The following is a 17,109-nucleotide window of genomic DNA, read 5'->3' on the forward strand; positions in this document are numbered from 1 at the left end:
TTAGCACATGGGTTGGACCCAGGCTGTGTTTTCACAATCATCTGCTGCCCTACTACGAGTAGGACCAGATGAAATATGTTGGACGGAAGTAATTTACTGCTCCCCTAACTTACAATATCTTGTGCCCCTGCCACTGGACAGAGTGGTAAGAAGAGACGCGGAGAAACAATAAACGTGGTTAAATGTGGGAGTGGGGAGTGGAAAACGGCACAGAGCCAAGGTCAAGTCTATAACTGCTGCTGCAAGAATGATTTAGGTGCTATGGCCAGGGGGCTAGACCAATAGCGGCTCGGCAGAGTGAATCAGGGAGGGATGGCAGAGGTGTTGAGAGCCTTGGTGGTAATGACTTGCTGATGACATCAGGACATAGCACAGAGTCTTTTCTCTGCAGAGGGGTTAAAGTTCAGACAGCCCATTCAGTGACCCTGTGATTTATTCCCGGGGCCTCCTTTAATATATAAACACAATGAAAGCTGGGTCTTTGCTGGGAATGCACGACTGTCTGTGAGGCATAGTCCAGAGAGCTGCTAAACACTTTTTGTTTGTTTCTTCAGCCCTCTTTAGTGCTTACTTTATCACCATCTGTGACAATGAAAGTTTCCCAAAAAGAAAAAAGTCAACAACCAGACAGACTGGGCTCATCTCTGAATGTTGTAAAGACTCACACCTGCTTTCAAAATGCAGCGAAAGTCTTTCAAAAGCCCCACTGCCTCAAAGGAGCGTCCCCGAGGACAACCTCGAAGATAGCATCAGTTCAGTTCATAGCAGCGGATAATGCTGCTGGTAAGAGCAGCCGATTATAAGCACTACAAAGCACACATCCTGTGAGTTGTCACTCAAAGCAGCTGTTAGTTCAGGGGAACAGTTTGGCCCTGATGCACAGTCTAATATTTAACCTGACTTCCTGCTGCACCACAGAAGAACTGCAGGAATCACTGCAGTCAGCAAAAATACCTTACTCCCTGCCAGAACTACGAAGCAGCAGTAAGGCTCAAAATGATATCAATTATACGCATTTAAATAAATCACGCTGAGCATTTAAACAGTCCTTCATTCCACAGATAAGATTTTAAAAATGCATTTCTTTAAAAAACCCCAACAACTTTTAATTACTTTAAAACGGTTTGTGTTCACTTTCTGATGGAGAGTTATGGGAAAGAGTGATAGCTCTCAAATGCCTGCGTGTTCGCTAAAGGACCTGCAGCCATCAGCCAGCTTGGAATGAAGACTGCAAAGAGTAAACACCTACCCCACGCCTGTTCAGGGGTGACAAAATCTTCCCCACCAGTCCTGCAAAAGCTCATTAACTAAAATCTACAATTTGGTGTAAAAATATTTTCTTTTTCCTTTTTTTTTTTTTTTTTGCCAGGAGCCACGTGTCAGAATAAAAAGCGCTCAGAGCCAAGAAGCAGTCCAGCATACAACTCTCGATAAAATGGCAAATTAGCATTTTTTCCACAACATTTTTAGTTAATGAGCTTTAGAGAGGCTGGAAGCAGATTTCAGGCACAGCCAGGCAAGCTGTTTACCCCTGTTTCCAGTCTTTATGCTAAGCTAAGTTAATCAGCCACAGGGTTTATGGTTTCATATAAACATAGAGTGGCATCAATCTATAAATTTCTCTACCAAGTGAAAAGCAAGCATCTCTAAAAATGACAAACATTAGCTTTTATACAAATTTGTTGCCACTACATTTGTCACAGATTTAAGTAGCTTGAAATAACTTTGTTTAAGCACTTAAATATTGTCTGATTATCGCTCGAGGCTAGCATATTTATTGTCCAGCAAAGATTACATAGATGAATTTTAATGTTTCATGCTCACTGTAATGTCACCTCAACATAAGAACTTAAATTCCAAACATCACACAAGAATGTGATAATTTTTGACTTGATGTAAAGGAAAAAAAAGTAATTTTCAATGCTCAACACAGTTACTTAGTGACTCCGTAATTTAATCCATCTTTGGCTGCAGCATGCGTAGGTGAGGAGCAGCAGCAGTTAGCTCAGGATTGTCAGCTCGGGGTGAGAAACAAACCTGATTTCAACGCTGTCAGCACAGACCGAAGTCCTGACTTGCAAAGTGTGAGTCATGCAGGATGGCTGGAGTGACCTGCTCTCTGTGTTTGTAGTTATGTGTGTGAGTGTAATGTGTTTTGTGAGCAAAGGACGTTGAAATAAAAAGAGCAACAAAGCCAGGGAGGTAAAAACAACATCAACAACAACAAAAAGAGTGGGAGAGAAAGCCTCATCACTTATAAAGACAGGAGAAAGATCTGTTCATTCTTCATTTTATGTACGAGATATAAAGTTGTCAGTTCCACTCAGCTTTTCTCTGTGTTTCTCCCTGGAAAAAGTCATGTGTTATTTTTATTAGGTATAATGGTGCCAGTCAGGTGGGAGGGGAAGCAGACGTTTTGATCAGAGGTAAAGCTGCATTAGCACAAGCGGGCACATGTTTCTGCTCAGTGTGCTCCTGTTTGCCGTTTCCCGTCGTTGCTCGAGGGATTCGAAACTATCAAACGCCCTGCTCGAGCTGGAAACGCCAGCTTTCTCCGTCTGCTCGTGTCCCCCTTTATAGCTTAGCTCTGCAGCCAGCTCAATCTGCAGGCATCCCAGCTATTCCAAACACTCTGGAGCACTAAGGTGGAAACATGTGAGGAATCTGGATGACTGACCCTCCATCCACTCCCCTCGATCGCTGCATTCTGTTACCTGCTGAGGAGGCGGAGAGGGCGGTGGAGGCCTGGGTGTCCAGATGAGGTTATTATAGCGTATCAGTGATGCCTCCTGAGGTAAAAGCAGAGTCTGTGACAGCGTGAGATGGCTCAAGTCAGGCAGTATGAGAGTCCAGCGCTAAGATCTGACCTCCTGGGTGGAGAAAAGGCATATATGATATGATGACATTTTCAGGCGCACATCTAAAACTGATTTCTGCTTGTCTGTTTCGAATGCCCCCTAAACTTTCCCTTCACACCTTCTGTCAGGGTCCTCTTACATCGGCACACGGCTGCAGAGGAGCTACATGGTTCAAATTAGACCCTGAGGTGTGCTTTTACTTCTTCCTTCTCTCTCTCTCCAATCCCCCCCAACACTTATAGCTCCGCGCATTTGTTTCATATTTTGCTCAGGATATGACTCACTCACCCGGCTGATGTTTGATGTTTTAATTATGCAGTGTCAGTGATACACTGGGAGAAAAATGAGGGGTCTTTCTGGCTAAGATTTGGAACAGGGAAGTTGCAATAACATATCGCTGCCATTCATGATTAACTGCAGGACCCTCAAGGAGGAAGAAAGCACGGTGTTCAAAAGGAGAACAAGTCTGTTTTGTGTTCTCAATGGCAAATATCTCTGTTACGCTTCTATAGCATTCAGAGGGACACAGGGAGGAGTTTGGTGCTCTGGCTCTGTTCAGTGTGAGGGAGTGGATTGTCTATGTGCCACTGCAGTAAAAAAACAACACAAAAAAACACTGTATAATGGATGATTGACTCCAGCAGAGGCGTGCATGGCAATCATTGCTGCGATCACTAATACAGCACTGTGAGGATTTGTTGTGCAGACTGTGGCTGCCTAAAATAGACTTTTATGAGACATGATATTTCATGAATTGTTAAAAAGGAAAACGATAGAAACACATTCCCGAGACGCAACTGTATAAAAAAAGCAAGACGGCCCACAGCGATGCTAGCCTCTCTGTGAGGCTGCTTAAAGCCTTGCAAAAAAGGAAGTTTTCACAAGACTCTGTGTGAAAAGCTAAGCACACCCCATATGTCAGTAGTTTCTAGAACCAGCAATAACTTGAAGTGATTATTTTTAGTGTGTCTCACATCTTTGTGGAGGAATTGTCATTCTTCTTTACAGCGTTGCTTCATAAACTAAAGTGCAGAACAAATTAGATGTGCGTTCAAATGCAGTGGATCTCAAATTCATCCTCTGGGGAGCATGAATGTTTTTTCTAGCAGCCCATCAAGGAGTTGTAGAGATTTTCATCTGGAGTAAGTGGTCAGCCAATAACACACAGTGGTCCATATTACCGCTGCTGCCAAGGTGAGGTCAGGGGAGGTCTTCTTGAGCAATGATTTGAGTCTACTGCCTCATCTATTGGAAAACCACGAATCAATAAATGTGCGAGAAAAACAAATTCAGATATTTTAGAGCAGAATGTGTGATGTTTTATGCTAAAGAGTAGATAAAGGTTGTTATACTTCTACATGCTATTTGAATAACTGGGCTCTTAAAGCCCTTATGCAAACATATTTTATGCATTTATTTTGTTGTTTTTTAATTGGCTAATACTGTGATTTATTCTCAAAAGCTGCCAGGTTCATATTTTTCACATGCACCATCCATTTTCTGAGCTGCTTATCCAACTAGGATCAGGCTGTTCCCTGTCCCAGCTGACCTGAGGGAGAGCGACGTTCATCACGCTCAGCTCACCCATACATCACATGGTTAACACAGAGACAAAAACAGCACTTCACTCTCCTGTCCACACCTACAGCTAAGTTACAATCAGCAGTTAACCTAACAGGAAGAGTATGCAAACTCTGTGGAGGGAGATCCCAGCCAAGCACCCGGTTTGAACCCAGAATATTTTTGCTGTAAGGTGACAATGCTAACATCTGCACCAGCATGCAGACGTACACAGTTCATCTCATCAGACTTTCATACTAATACTTTCATGAAAAGATGGGACATCTGGGTGTGATCCAGGAATCGCTGTTATTCATCCCTCACATCATCTCAGATTTGCATATCAGGATGAGGTAAACATAATGACCTGTGATTGGCTCAGAGCAAAACCATCAGTTGCAGCTTCAGTTCTCACAGCAATAAGAGACGTTCTGGCATTAACATATCACTGGGCAGCCATTCCAATAAGCTCACCTCCTTACGAGTTCTATCAACAATGACGAGAAATCAATATATTCATCTAACATGCTGATTACAAGCTACTAGCTTGTTATTTCCTTCCCTGCATCCAAACACTGTGGTTGCTGGCACAGGAGGGAGAAAAAGCAAAACAAAAAAAGAAAAGATTGGAAATGAAGAGGGACAATGACAGGTTGACGGATACCACAACACCAGGGCACTGAGTCCATCCCGTCCTCCGTCAAAGCCCCATGAGAATCTGCTTGATGAGGTTTCTTTCAAATGTGGGATGCCCGAGCAGTGGAAAATAAAGTGGGTGATTGTAAATAGACTTCTGTAGTGGGAGGAAAGAGTCACAGAGAGGGAGAAACGGTGGGGGGTATTTTGTGCCACTTGAAAAATGAGTCAAACTTTCCTTCCTCACCTCTTGCTCCCTCTGTATTTCTAGCCAACCTGTCAGCTCCACTGTTATCTGAAGGTTTTACTGGTTTTCAGGCAGAGGTGGGAGAGGAGAGAGAAACAGACGAGAAACTCTGCATTCACAGGACAAACCTTTTGCTGAAAGAAAAAAAAGCCTTATTAGTGCAAATTGAATGAAAGCGTTTTCCCTCCCTTGTTTAAAAAAAAGGGGCTCCTGCAGTGAAAGCGAGACAAAAATAAAAAGTCTGCAGAGATTAGAGTCTTCCACCCTCGCCTGTGTCTCTTTCAGAGCACTTGAACGCCTGAACCAATGCAGGAGACAGCTTGAATCAGTGGGGGACAACTTTTGTTGGGCCGACCTTCAGTTTCTCTCCGGGTAGCTGCAGACAGAGCTGTTCATTTATAGGAAAGTTATAAACAGAAGTTTTTTTCTAAACTCCGCAGCCTTGCAGAATATCATAAACCTCCCCCTCTCTTAAACTGTGATTCACTTCTTATTGCTTTCATTTATTGTTCTGTTATCACGAGCTATGAAAAAGATCTCTTATTTAAAAATGTGCACAATAGTATGAAACAGTAAAGGTTCAGACGCAGAGAGAATGTTTTCAGTGATATATCAGTATTACTTGGACTGCTATATTAGTGATGTTTTCTTATCCCAACTCTAAAAAAGTTGGGACGCTGCGTAAAATGTGAATAAATACAGAATGTAATGATTTATGACCGACACAAACTGTGTGGAACTGAGAAAATGTGACATTTTAAGGCCATTTAGAATTTGTTGGCAGCAACACCACTGTGTAGCATCCCCTCTACTGTCTGTAAACATCTGGGAACCAAAGAAATGAGTTGCTGGACATTTTGAAGGATTTTAAATGGTGCTGATTCTGGATCATTTTCACATATCTTTCACTTCTTTGCATCATAGGGCTTTGCACTGCATGGTGAGCTGTGGTCACAGACAATTTCTGGCAGTGTTCCTCAGGTCATACAGTGATTTCTATGCCTGTTTTTAATGCCGTGCTGTCTGAGGTACCAGAAACCACAGGCATCAAATACTGTCTTTTGCGCATGCTCTGAATCCTATTATGCCCTGCAGATGATGAGATATTCAAAGTCTTTGCAATTTTATATTGAGGAACATTGTTCTAAAATTGTTCCACAATTTGTAGACATGGTTTTTGTAGTTTGGTGAACCTCTGCCGATCTTTCATTCTGACTTCAGTTTTCTTGCTCTAAATCACTGTACACTATTTCTACTTTGAGAAACTGATCTGAATATTCTAATACTGAGTCTGCAGGGATGCTTCACTACAGTCTACGTTGTGTCACGTCTTGGCCACTGAGCGGCGTTGCGGTCTGACAGCTCGGCAGAGGAACAGTGGCTCTCGCATTCCCACTCTGTGTGAACGAGTCGAGCGCGGGGCAGGCAGTCAGGCAGCTCTGCAGTTTGATGGGCGGAGGAAGGCAGGGCCCGAAAGCAGTGCAGGCACAGGCTCGAATTACACTCGGGGTGCTCGGGACAGGAGGAGGGAGGGGGGGTGATGACACGCACTGGAGGGAAGGAGGAGGGCGGTGTGTGTGGAGACGTAAGGAGGAGAAAAAATCTAGTAAACCTGACAAAGCGTCTGAGTAACAGAGTGAAGACTGTCGGCGGAAGAAGTAGACGCGAGAGACGCTCGTTTCACCGAGAGGACGCACATTCACGGATTTTACGAGGTGTTTTTTTTCTCCTTGCAGTGGACAACTATTCTCTTCTGCCCTTTAGAACTCGTCCCACGTACGTGGTAGCTGCAAACTTTCTGTTGAGTTGACAAGTGCGCTGTTCGGGGAACACTGGGCAGTGTTTTGCGCTTTGGAAGAAACTTGGTGACGAGAGGTGGAAAGTTTCGAGGGGGGGACAGCGATATGGTTTTACGAAGTGTTTTGGAAGGATAACGCGTGTAAACCCGGATTTCTGTGCATGGCATTGGTCTACGCTGTCAGTCGGGTTTGGAATATATCTTCAGATCCGAGCTGATGCCGGCTGATTGTGGAATAGTAAGCTGAAGAAAAAAAAAAGCCAGCGCCTCGATTTTTTTCCCTTTTTTGCCGCTGCATTGTATTATTGGAGACATTCCTCCCTCTGGATTCAGCTCATGCTCTCTCCTCCCTTATCTGTGCATGCCAAAACAGAGATCTCCACGATTTTAGTCCTCCCTGGTAAGTGTTCTCTGCATGGGATAAAAAAAAAAAATCTAATGCGTCTTCAGAGCCTCATCTGTCAGGGTTCCTGCTGCCATACGCGATAGTGGAAATGCGCTTCCACGGTTTGTGCAGTTATTTATTTATTTTTTTTACAGCTGCACGAAAAAACCCCTGAAAATTGTTTTTGTAGTTTTCTAACCAAAAGAGTTTCCAGAAGACGACGAAGTGCGTAAAGTTCTTAAATCTTAAAGTTTTTAAATTTTAGTTTCATATTTTCCTGGCATGCATTAAAAAAACCCAATTTGTTTTTTTTTTCTTTTTTTGCACGTAAAAACTTATTGCTGTGAACTTCATCTTTGTTTATTTAAGACGCGAGAGGAGCCACACAACACCTTGCATCATCACTTTAGGGCCCATTAACAAGTGTCCGGGTTATTTATTACTTTGGTAAATTTTCTACATTGCATTTATGGTGCCAATTACCCCGTGACCGCTGTTGTTTTTTCACTGCTTGGTGCCGGAGCCCTAAATCACCGAGGAGCTCCAAATGAGCCCCCCTCATTGTGGAAAAAGCCAACTGATTTGAATTTCAATCGGGGATTCAATCAGTGCCAAGAAATTTCATTGAAAGCTCGAGTTTTTAAATGAAGGCTTGGTTATGTATGAGGCCGAGCTCTCAGTGGGTCCCGTTTTAGAGTGGATTATTTCACGTATCACTATATACCGTTTACTTCTGAGTTTTGCGCATTAATTTTCTCTTTTTCCAAATCGTTTCTGTTGTAGGTTATTTATTTGACGGCTGTAGAAAAATGTAGTATTTGTATTGCTCTCTTTAAGCAGCGTAGCACAAAAACACCCCCACATGGAGGCTTTTTTGGTGGGGGCGTGTTATCTGGGCTCTTTTCGTCCTGCAGAAGTTTTTAGACAGCGGTGATGCCAGTAGTACTTGATTGGTGCACTGATTCGTTTACTTTTCATCAATAATTCATGAGTCTGGGCTGTCACTATGCGGAACTGGGTACTCTAATTGCAAAATTCACACCGGCGCATTTCTCTAATAAAGTTAAGACGTCGGATGAACTCAAGCATGCACGCCGACATCAGGTGCGCGGTCACCGTCCGTGTCCCGCAGTCCCCCGCCCCCGAGCGGTTGAATGAAAGATAACTCGGCATGTGCACGTCTTCTTTTTCGCCCTCTAAAAGTCAAATTACATTTGTCTTTGCGGGTGAAACCAATCGATACTTCCAGCTGGAAGAGAAGGAGCTCAGGGAAGCGTGACTTAACCAAACCTCCAGAGACACTTCGCCGCGGTTGAACCGCAGATGTCTGGCTAAACGGAACGATGTGTGTGTTTGTCCCCATGTTGCAATATCGCTTTTTTCAATTAAAACCGTACGGCTCTCATAATCAAGTCCTGGGCATGCAATAAAAGCTCTTACGAATGCGATTAACACAAACACAACAGCGCGGGCAACAGGTTTGGTGCATCTGTTGCGCATAAGCGGCGTCCAGCGGAGAAACTGGTGCCACACTGGCTGCTGCTGCTTTGCCTTTTCTGCACCAGCGACTTTTGAAAACATATAATGACTGATCTGTTACAAAAGAAAACGTAATATTAGTAATTTAGCGGGGAAAATGAGCAGCGTGGAACAGGTGATGCTCTTTTTTTCATTAGATTCATGTGAGATTAAATAAATGCTAGAAGTCTGGGGGACGTGAGTGAAACGGCTCCTTTGACACTAAAATTTAGAAGAGGGATGTTTGAGTTCGTGTTCTGAAATATATGTCAGTGCGTACAGATCAAAACTAAAGGTAGATGCGGGGCGGCTCTGTGTGGGCTGCCTCACCTTTCAGGTATGTCTGTGGTGTGGCTTGTTTGACAGCATTTTGAAGCACTTGGTGACTCTGTTGTTTCAGCTGTCTCTCACTTTTTACGTGGCTCAAAGAGCATCTATGAATTAAGATGAACCATTTTGACTAAATCTGTCTTCTTGTTCTCTCCCCTTGCTGCCTTTCACACTTCTGCCTCTTCAACCTGTCTCCCAACTTCTTCCCCTTACCTCCCAGCCCAGGTGATTGGGTGAATTCCGGTGAGTGACAGGCCAACCCTGCAGCAGTTGATGGTTGGGCGGACCCCCTCAGATGGGATCAGTGTCCAGGGGGAGGTGGAGAAGGGGGGTATGGGGAGCGCTGTCCCCCAATAGCGGGATGGCCTCGTGGGCCTGGCTCCTGGCCGCTGTCCTGCTGTCCCTTTTGACTGTCAGCGTGGCCCGGCCGCCCCTTACTGCCACCAAGGGGGAGGCCACTCTGGAACCTGAAGGTAAGCAGTGAGGGGCTGTAACACGGGGTAGGAGAGGGGTGGGGGGGGGACCCACATTTGTTTGCCTTGTTTTTCAAGAGCAGGCACCAGTTTGTCAATAACTAAATAAATCCACCCTTCATCCTATTGATCGTTTTTGTTTACTTTTGCATCCTTCCCTTCAAATTCTTGTCATTTACTCACATTGAGGTGGATAAGAATCCAGAACTGGCCCGTGACACAGTTTCTATATTTTATACTCTTATTTATTTATTTATTTTGTAACTTTCGGAGTTTCATGCAGAAGCACAAGTTGTTGTTTTTTTTCATTTAACTTCCAGTAAAAGTTAAAATATTGGAAAAGAGACAACATTTTAGAGGGAGAAATATAAATAAACTAAAGAGAAACAACTAACCTTGGCATGGCCGACCTCTTGTTTTCCTCACTGAGTTCTAATTCGCACTCTTTTTGTTTTATTGTTCTTCTCTGTGCGTAGCTTACTGAGCTATACTTGAGCTGTAAAGCCTGGTTTGTGTCTCTGTTTGGAGGGAAAGTTGTGAAGAAGGGTGGCACAATGTTTAACCCGGCATCTCTCTCATGACCTTCTCGCCTGGAAAGAGATTGAGATGGAGATTTAGAGTTCTGGTCTTTGCTTTCTTCCAGTCACGACTGCTGTTATTTCCTGTTCCTGCAAAGTTTGAATAATTGTTTTAAGCTATATAGTTTTGAGAAACATCTTAGTGAAAGGCTTTTTTTTTTTTTTTAGTCTTTCTTTTAGGCTTCTCTATTTCTGTGTCTCTGGTCTCGGAGTCTGGTTAGAGACGAGTTAATTAGTTGTTTTGATGGATGGTAAGTCGCATTCCAAAGTCCTTTGTTCCCTGGCTTTAATCAGCATGCTAATTGTGAGTTAGGCCAAACAACAGAGCATCACTTTTAAGCCACCTCCCCCACCGTCCTTCTGTCTTTACACAAACACACACTGTACCTTTTCTCGGCCTTTGCCCTTGAGGTCAGGTATCAAACTTACCTACTTGGATGAGAGGCTGCCCGAGCTCTCCTCTCCTGTTGTTTTTGTTGTTCTGTCTCAGACTGTTTGGCTCCAAGTCGGTGAGTTCAGAGCCCCACATGGCCCGGACGCTACGCTACATGGCCACAGAGAGGACAGGGGGAGTTTTCCAGAGTTACAAAATCCCCCAGAAGAGCTCTAAGAGGATTTGTGCATATTTGACTTCTCCTTTAGATGGAGAGATTACAGAGTGCTGCTGAGCAGCGATGAAGTCATGTGACTGGAGATTAAGTGGCCTGGGTGAGGTCACCTGAAGAAGAACAGAGAGGGCACAAAGAACCTGGTCTGCTTATCTGATTGTGAACCAATTTATCTGTTGCATGTTGCAAACAAATATTTATTTATTTAAATTATCATCAACAGCACCTTTGTGTGATTTTACTCAATGTGTTGTCCTCTTCAGTCTGTTGCTTTCTTCCATTCACTAATACTGACAGGACACTATGGAGTCACCTGTGGGATGCAGATGTTAGAGAGAGATGGACTGACTTGTCCTACCTACCGTAACTGTCTTGAATACCCCCCCGCCTCCGTCCCCACACCCCACCCAGAAAGGTTAAGAATTCTCAAAATTTGAATTCTCGCTCCCCTCCCCTCTGCCCTGCAGACGTGCTTGTGTCTGTGGGAGCAGTAATTACTTTAGATTCATCAGATTGCATATCAATGTTGTCTCTATACAGCCTGCCCCTGCACCCCTGGTGGTGGCCCTGGTAGTTTGCCTACCTGTGGCTGTTACAATGGAAGAAGCGGACTGAACGTGCTGTTTAATGTCTTCACACAACAGGCTTATTGTTGCCACTGTAGCCACTTCAATATGGGAACGTTTACCTTGTCCAGGCACGCTCTGTTTGCACATTGATTAAAATACTCTGAATGACAATGGCAGAAAATACACAGGCATTTTTCTGCTCTTTCAAGCCACTCTTCTTGCACATAATGCGGAATAAATGTGGCACCAGGCGCACTGGAACGCAGGCTGACAAAAGTCAGCTCATGGTTTGGCTTGACTTTCATGTCGTCCCCGCCTGACTGTGTTCTTCAAAAATGCTCTGATCAGCATGGAGGCAGCGCTTCAAAATAGTCGAGTGGTTAAATAAATATAGGCTCCATTATGCATCAAGGAAGATTCTTTGATGCCTAGACAGGCACACGAATGGGATGGATGCTTGTTAACAACACACTAGTTGCTTTTCCACAGTAGGAATGTAATTGGTCTCTTGGCTTTCTTGCTGCATCGTTCCTGCTTTCACATGTACGCTGCGCCCTTTTAAACCAGTCACACAGTCGGCACATGTTAAACAAAATGGGATTACAGTTTTCTGTCTCAGCGTGTGCATTCGTGTGCGAGGTGTTGCTCATAACCGATCTGTAGCACTGTGCTATCTGCACAGTAGGAGTGCAGCTGTAAAAGTGTAAAACTGTCAGCTGGCCAGTTAATGACATGGATTGTGGGTTTAGATGTGTGGCGATGGCAATGGAACTGAACTCTAAACAAACACAGTGTGTCAGTCGGTGTGTGTGTGTTTGGGGGGGGGGGCATTGGGGTCTAATACACAGCTTTCACACAATGGCTTTTACTAGCCTGCCGTTAGCTGGTGTTAATCTTGTAGGTTGGAGTGCGTTATTTGCTTTGGCTTATGTGGCAGAAAATACCATGTCACTCCACCGCTCACTCTCACAGCTGTCTGATAAGAGGCTGGGAAGAGCCGCTACCTGTGCCAGCCTGTTTCGTCAGACCTCCATGCGCTGTCTGGTGTACTTCAGGTGGTAGACGGCAAAAAACCCCACCTTTCCTATTAAGTGTGTGTGTGTATATATATATATATATATATATATATATAAGATCGATCCGTGGCCTCATAAAAGTGTAAAAGGTCTAGATCACATTGTTATTTGTTTTTCTCCTTTCTCTCACAAGCTGAGGTCACATTTGTTGTTATCTGCGCATTATGAAGATTTTTGAAAAGGTTACTTAACCACTTAATTGGTAACCATAACGATATTATTGAGTTAAGGAACAATGCTGCGTTACAGGCAAATTTAATGTGATTAGGGTGATGCAATACATTTATATTGTACTCTTTCTGCCATTAGCCCCACCCCTCCTCAGTAGCCCCCCCGCCCCCCAGAATTACCACCTCAATTTAAAAAAAAAATAAAAAAAAATTAAAATCAACAATACAAAGGGATCAAAATTAAAAAGAAAACTAAAACAACTCAAACTTGTCCATGCCACTGCAGCAGCACATTGATTTGTTGTACAGCTTTAAGAATTAAGCACTCAATATGTTTTTCTTAACATAAAATAACTTGCATAAGACAAGTGTTTTTATAGTCTACTGATCTGACAGATTATCATTAGATTGTCGTTACTGTTGGCTTCAGCGTGTCCTTCATCTGACTTGTTATAATCTCAAGATTAATGCAATGTTTCTGAGGGTCACTACTGCTACATTCAGCCTAAGAAGATTGTTGTACATAGTGTCCAAAGGGCTAAAGGGGTCGTGTGGGGTTCAGGGAAGGCCTTGATGAGGGGGTGAAGGGGTGAGCGAACTCGAGGGGCTGTTGCCATGGATGCTTGCAGGAGCCAGTTCACGGAGCTGCTCCTTTGTCATAAAAAAAAAAAGCAGAGGAGGGATTTGAATCTGAAAGGACACAGACATTAGAAAAGGGGTAGAGACAAAAAAGGGGGAGAAAAGTCCTGGGATTTAAGTACGTGAGGGGGTTACAGAGGAAGAAGAGAGGGGTAAAAAGAAAAGAGGAAGGATAAGAAGGGCAGTGGAGATGATGTGATTTGAGCACGTGTATGTGAGTGTCTGTGTTGGACTCCATGCATGCTTAGTGTGCGCCTTTGAGATGGCAGTCATTACATTTAGTCTTCGATCTCATTTTGCAGAATGAGGCAGGGAGGAGATGGGAAGATAGGCCTGGAGGCAAATGTGCCTCTCTGAAGAAGTCAATTCCTAAGATCAGAGAAAGGAAAAAACGTTGCTCTTGCCTTTTACCAACATTTCTGTGGGGCTCATGCCAACTTGATAGATGGACAGATGGGCAAGCAGACATTAAAGGGACTTTGGTGAGAATCGCTTGCTGCATTTAGCCACACACACACACACACACACACACACACACACACACATGCACATATATTCGGATTGTGAGACTTAATTATTGCCAGCAAAAGATGGTGCGACTGAGGATGAGAAGAGGGAGCGGGGATAAGAGGGGCTGAATCTGTTCCACCTGATGGACACTTGTAATGGCTGTGCATGAGAGGGAGAGAGATGGAGTTTGAAATGTGCTCCAGGAGAAGAGAGGAAAGTGATAGGACTGTGAGAGGGTGGGAAGAGGAGAAAGCTGCTTTAGAAAGAAATTGAGAAAAACGTGTGTGTGTGTGTCTATGTGTGAGAGAGAGAGGCTCCCGCCTCCTCCTGTTGTGCAGAAGGGGGATGAAACTTTGCAGAGATGAGAAAATCTGCAGTGAAGTGTTTCAGCTCTTACACACAAGAGGCTACAAGAGTCCATGTACACATGCTGAGAGTAAGTGTTTCACCGGAGCTGTGCATTTAGATAACATGTTTAAGATTCAGTTCTGTATCTTTATTTTCTTAGTTTGTCTACAAGTTAGTTTCTGCATTCTGTGTGTGTGTGTGTTTACATGGGGTTAGATGACACAGGTTCCCATGAAAAATCAGGTATGCTGGAGGTGTCAACAGGTTTGGGAAGGGTCGAGGTTAGGTCAGCAGGGTCGTGGTGGGTGTGGATGTGTGTAATCAGAGGAAGAAGAGGGCAAAGCGGAAGGAGAGGTGAAAGAGCAGCAGGAGGAGGAGGAGCTGATGGAGGGGCACAGATGGACACAGCAGAGAAAAGAAAATGATGAAGACAAATTCAATCACTCACACACCAAATGGATAAATTCCTGCCCTTCCCTTTTCCTGTTTTTCCTTCCAAACTTGCGTACCCTTCTTCCATCGCTCCTTCATTTCCAGAACTATCCCTGTGATATAGAAAAAACCCCTCCAAGCAGTAATAACATCACACTGAATGCCTCCAGTGTGGAAAACCACATTGTAAAAGGTAGCGGAGACAGCTCCCATCAATCAGCACAGGAGCTCCACCTCTTATCAGACCACACACTCGGCCCTGGGTGCCAAAGGGGGGTTTAATCACTTCCGGTTTGAAGGAGTTAAGAGGGAAAAACAAGACAATGCAGGAACCGTACCTGTGTGCGTACGTGCCTAGGGGCAAGAGGTTTGCGCACATACCTCAACTCCAGGCTTGTGGCGGAATGACTTTCCCTTCCTGTTGTACGTGTGTGTGCAGGTTTACGTTACATTTGACACAAACATAGGAAGCGCAGAGGTGTATAATGAGGGTGGGGTGTCGGTGAAAAGGTGCATTGAGGTACAGGAAAGGCAGGGAGTGCCGCTGCCTCTGTAATTACACATATCGGACTTCAGCTAAACGCTCTGCATATACCACCATCGCTGGCTTTTTTTTTGTACGCTTTTCCATTGTTGCGACTTTCCTCCCTCGAATCTTTTTAATCCCTCTCATTTTTCACCTTGTTCCCACTGAAGACGTAAACTTGTGAACATCTGCATTATAGAGAACAACACTGACTAAGATCAGTCTGCAATCGAGCTGAGTGAACACATACACGTGTGCATGAATGTGTGTGTGAAGTTTGCAACGTGCCCGGGGTGACTGGAATCGACTTGAGCATATACGGCAGAACCCAGCTTAGGTTTTTTCCTAGTTTGCTCAGCGTTCCCAAACTGTCTCAATGTGTGTGGATATGTAATCCATGATGATCCTGATGTAGAAGTGCAGTCTCAGCTATGGAAATTCAGAATTCTCTCTTTTTTTTTATTTTTTATTTTTTTAAAACATGTCGGGTGTTCATCTTGCTCCGTCAGTGCAGATGTACGAGTCTGAGAACAGTGTGTGCACACGCACTCGCAGGCAGGCTTGATTTTTCTCCCAGAAATGAAGAGTTCTATGCACTTTGGAGTAGAGCGCTGAGTTTCTTGCTCTCTGCCTTGGCTGGCAGGAGCTGAGGCTGTAGATCTGGCCGAGCTGTAGATCCTCCATGGCCATGTTGTGAAAGAGAACGACGACAAGAGAGATGGAAAACAGAAGAGTCAGGCTGCCGCCAGCTCAAGGTTTTTCGTAGCTTAGGTGCACAGTCAGTACCAGAGAAATGCCAAGACAGGAAAAAAAAAAAAAAAACCCCCGTCCGATCCCATCCCCGCCTCCCCCCTCCCACTTCCCCTGCCTGTCAACTACTTCCGTCTTAGACTTTTCTGGATGCTTTCCTTTCTGATGGGCAGACATTCTGGAGTTGTATTACCTTCCCTTTTTCTTTTTTTTTTTTTTAAACGCTGCAGAAATGTTTCTGCATTGCTCCTACTCACCTACACACTGCTTGGCATCTGCACTGAAACAGATGGATGGCTGGGGAGGGGTGTTTCACCACAAAGATGTCCATTTCACAACTGTTCGCAAAGCTTGGATTGTTTTCTTTGGTTTTGTTTTTATTCCTTTCTCCTTTACACACAGCTATGGCCATAACTGCATGCACTGAATCTATAACAGCCAATCGTCTGCACACTTCAACAGATCTAGGTTTCCAAGGGTCTCATTTTAAATGACTGGGAGTTTGTAAAGATGTGTTGGTGTGGCGGTTTGAAACGTGGGCCTCCTCTTTTCTGTATTGCTCCTCCTGCATAAGTTGATTTAAATGCATCCGTTGGGTTTTTTTGGTGTTTTTTATTTCTTTCTTAAATTGCTTGTTTCTTCCTCTCCCACCTCTCTTTCCTCCTCCTCCTTGTGCACCCTCTTCCTTCCTCATCCTTTACCCCCACCCACCTTCCCCGATCCCCTTCGACCTTACCCCACTCCTCCCCACATTTGCTCTGCAGAGGCGTCGAACAAATACCAAATTTCTAAGCCCACGGTGTGCTCAGTGCACCCGGGGGAAGTGCTAAAGCTCAGCTGCCCTCTGCCAGGGACGGGGACCATCACCTGGACCAAAGATGGCAGCTCTCTGGGCAACAACAACCGCACGCTGATAGAGCAGGAGGTGCTGCAGATCCGTGACACCACGCCCAAGGATTCGGGCCTGTACGCCTGCACCAGCGTGGGCAAAGACACAGTCTGCTTCATAGTCAATGTCACAGGTGAGTCAGGGATCAGGCAAGGTTAGGACAGGTCAGGATGTGAACTTTAGAGAGAGGATTGGTCTGTGCTTGGTGT

General features: G+C 44.5%; 1 protein-coding gene across 4 annotated transcripts in view; it reads left to right on the forward strand.

The window, feature by feature from the left end:
- Positions 1-6,879: 6,879 nt before the first annotated feature.
- Positions 6,880-17,109, forward strand: part of fgfr2 (fibroblast growth factor receptor 2) — a 37,648-nt gene continuing 27,418 nt past the window's right edge. For 2 of the 4 annotated variants that reach the window (XM_085368865.1, XM_085368867.1), the window contains exons 1-3: positions 6,880-7,499; positions 9,553-9,805; positions 16,776-17,033. In XM_085368865.1, coding sequence (XP_085224991.1) covers positions 9,628-9,805; positions 16,776-17,033 — 436 coding nt within the window. In that variant the 5' untranslated portion in view covers positions 6,880-7,499; positions 9,553-9,627. The remainder of the gene's footprint in view (positions 7,500-9,552; positions 9,806-16,775; positions 17,034-17,109) is intronic. The other 2 variants (XM_085368866.1, XM_085368868.1) reach the window with 2 other exon arrangements.

The sequence above is a fragment of the Diplotaxodon limnothrissa genome, linkage group LG13, assembly GCF_057381915.1.
Source record: "Diplotaxodon limnothrissa isolate DT_005_m linkage group LG13, D_limnothrissa_male_GT1.1, whole genome shotgun sequence".
Lineage (NCBI taxonomy): Eukaryota > Metazoa > Chordata > Actinopteri > Cichliformes > Cichlidae > Diplotaxodon > Diplotaxodon limnothrissa.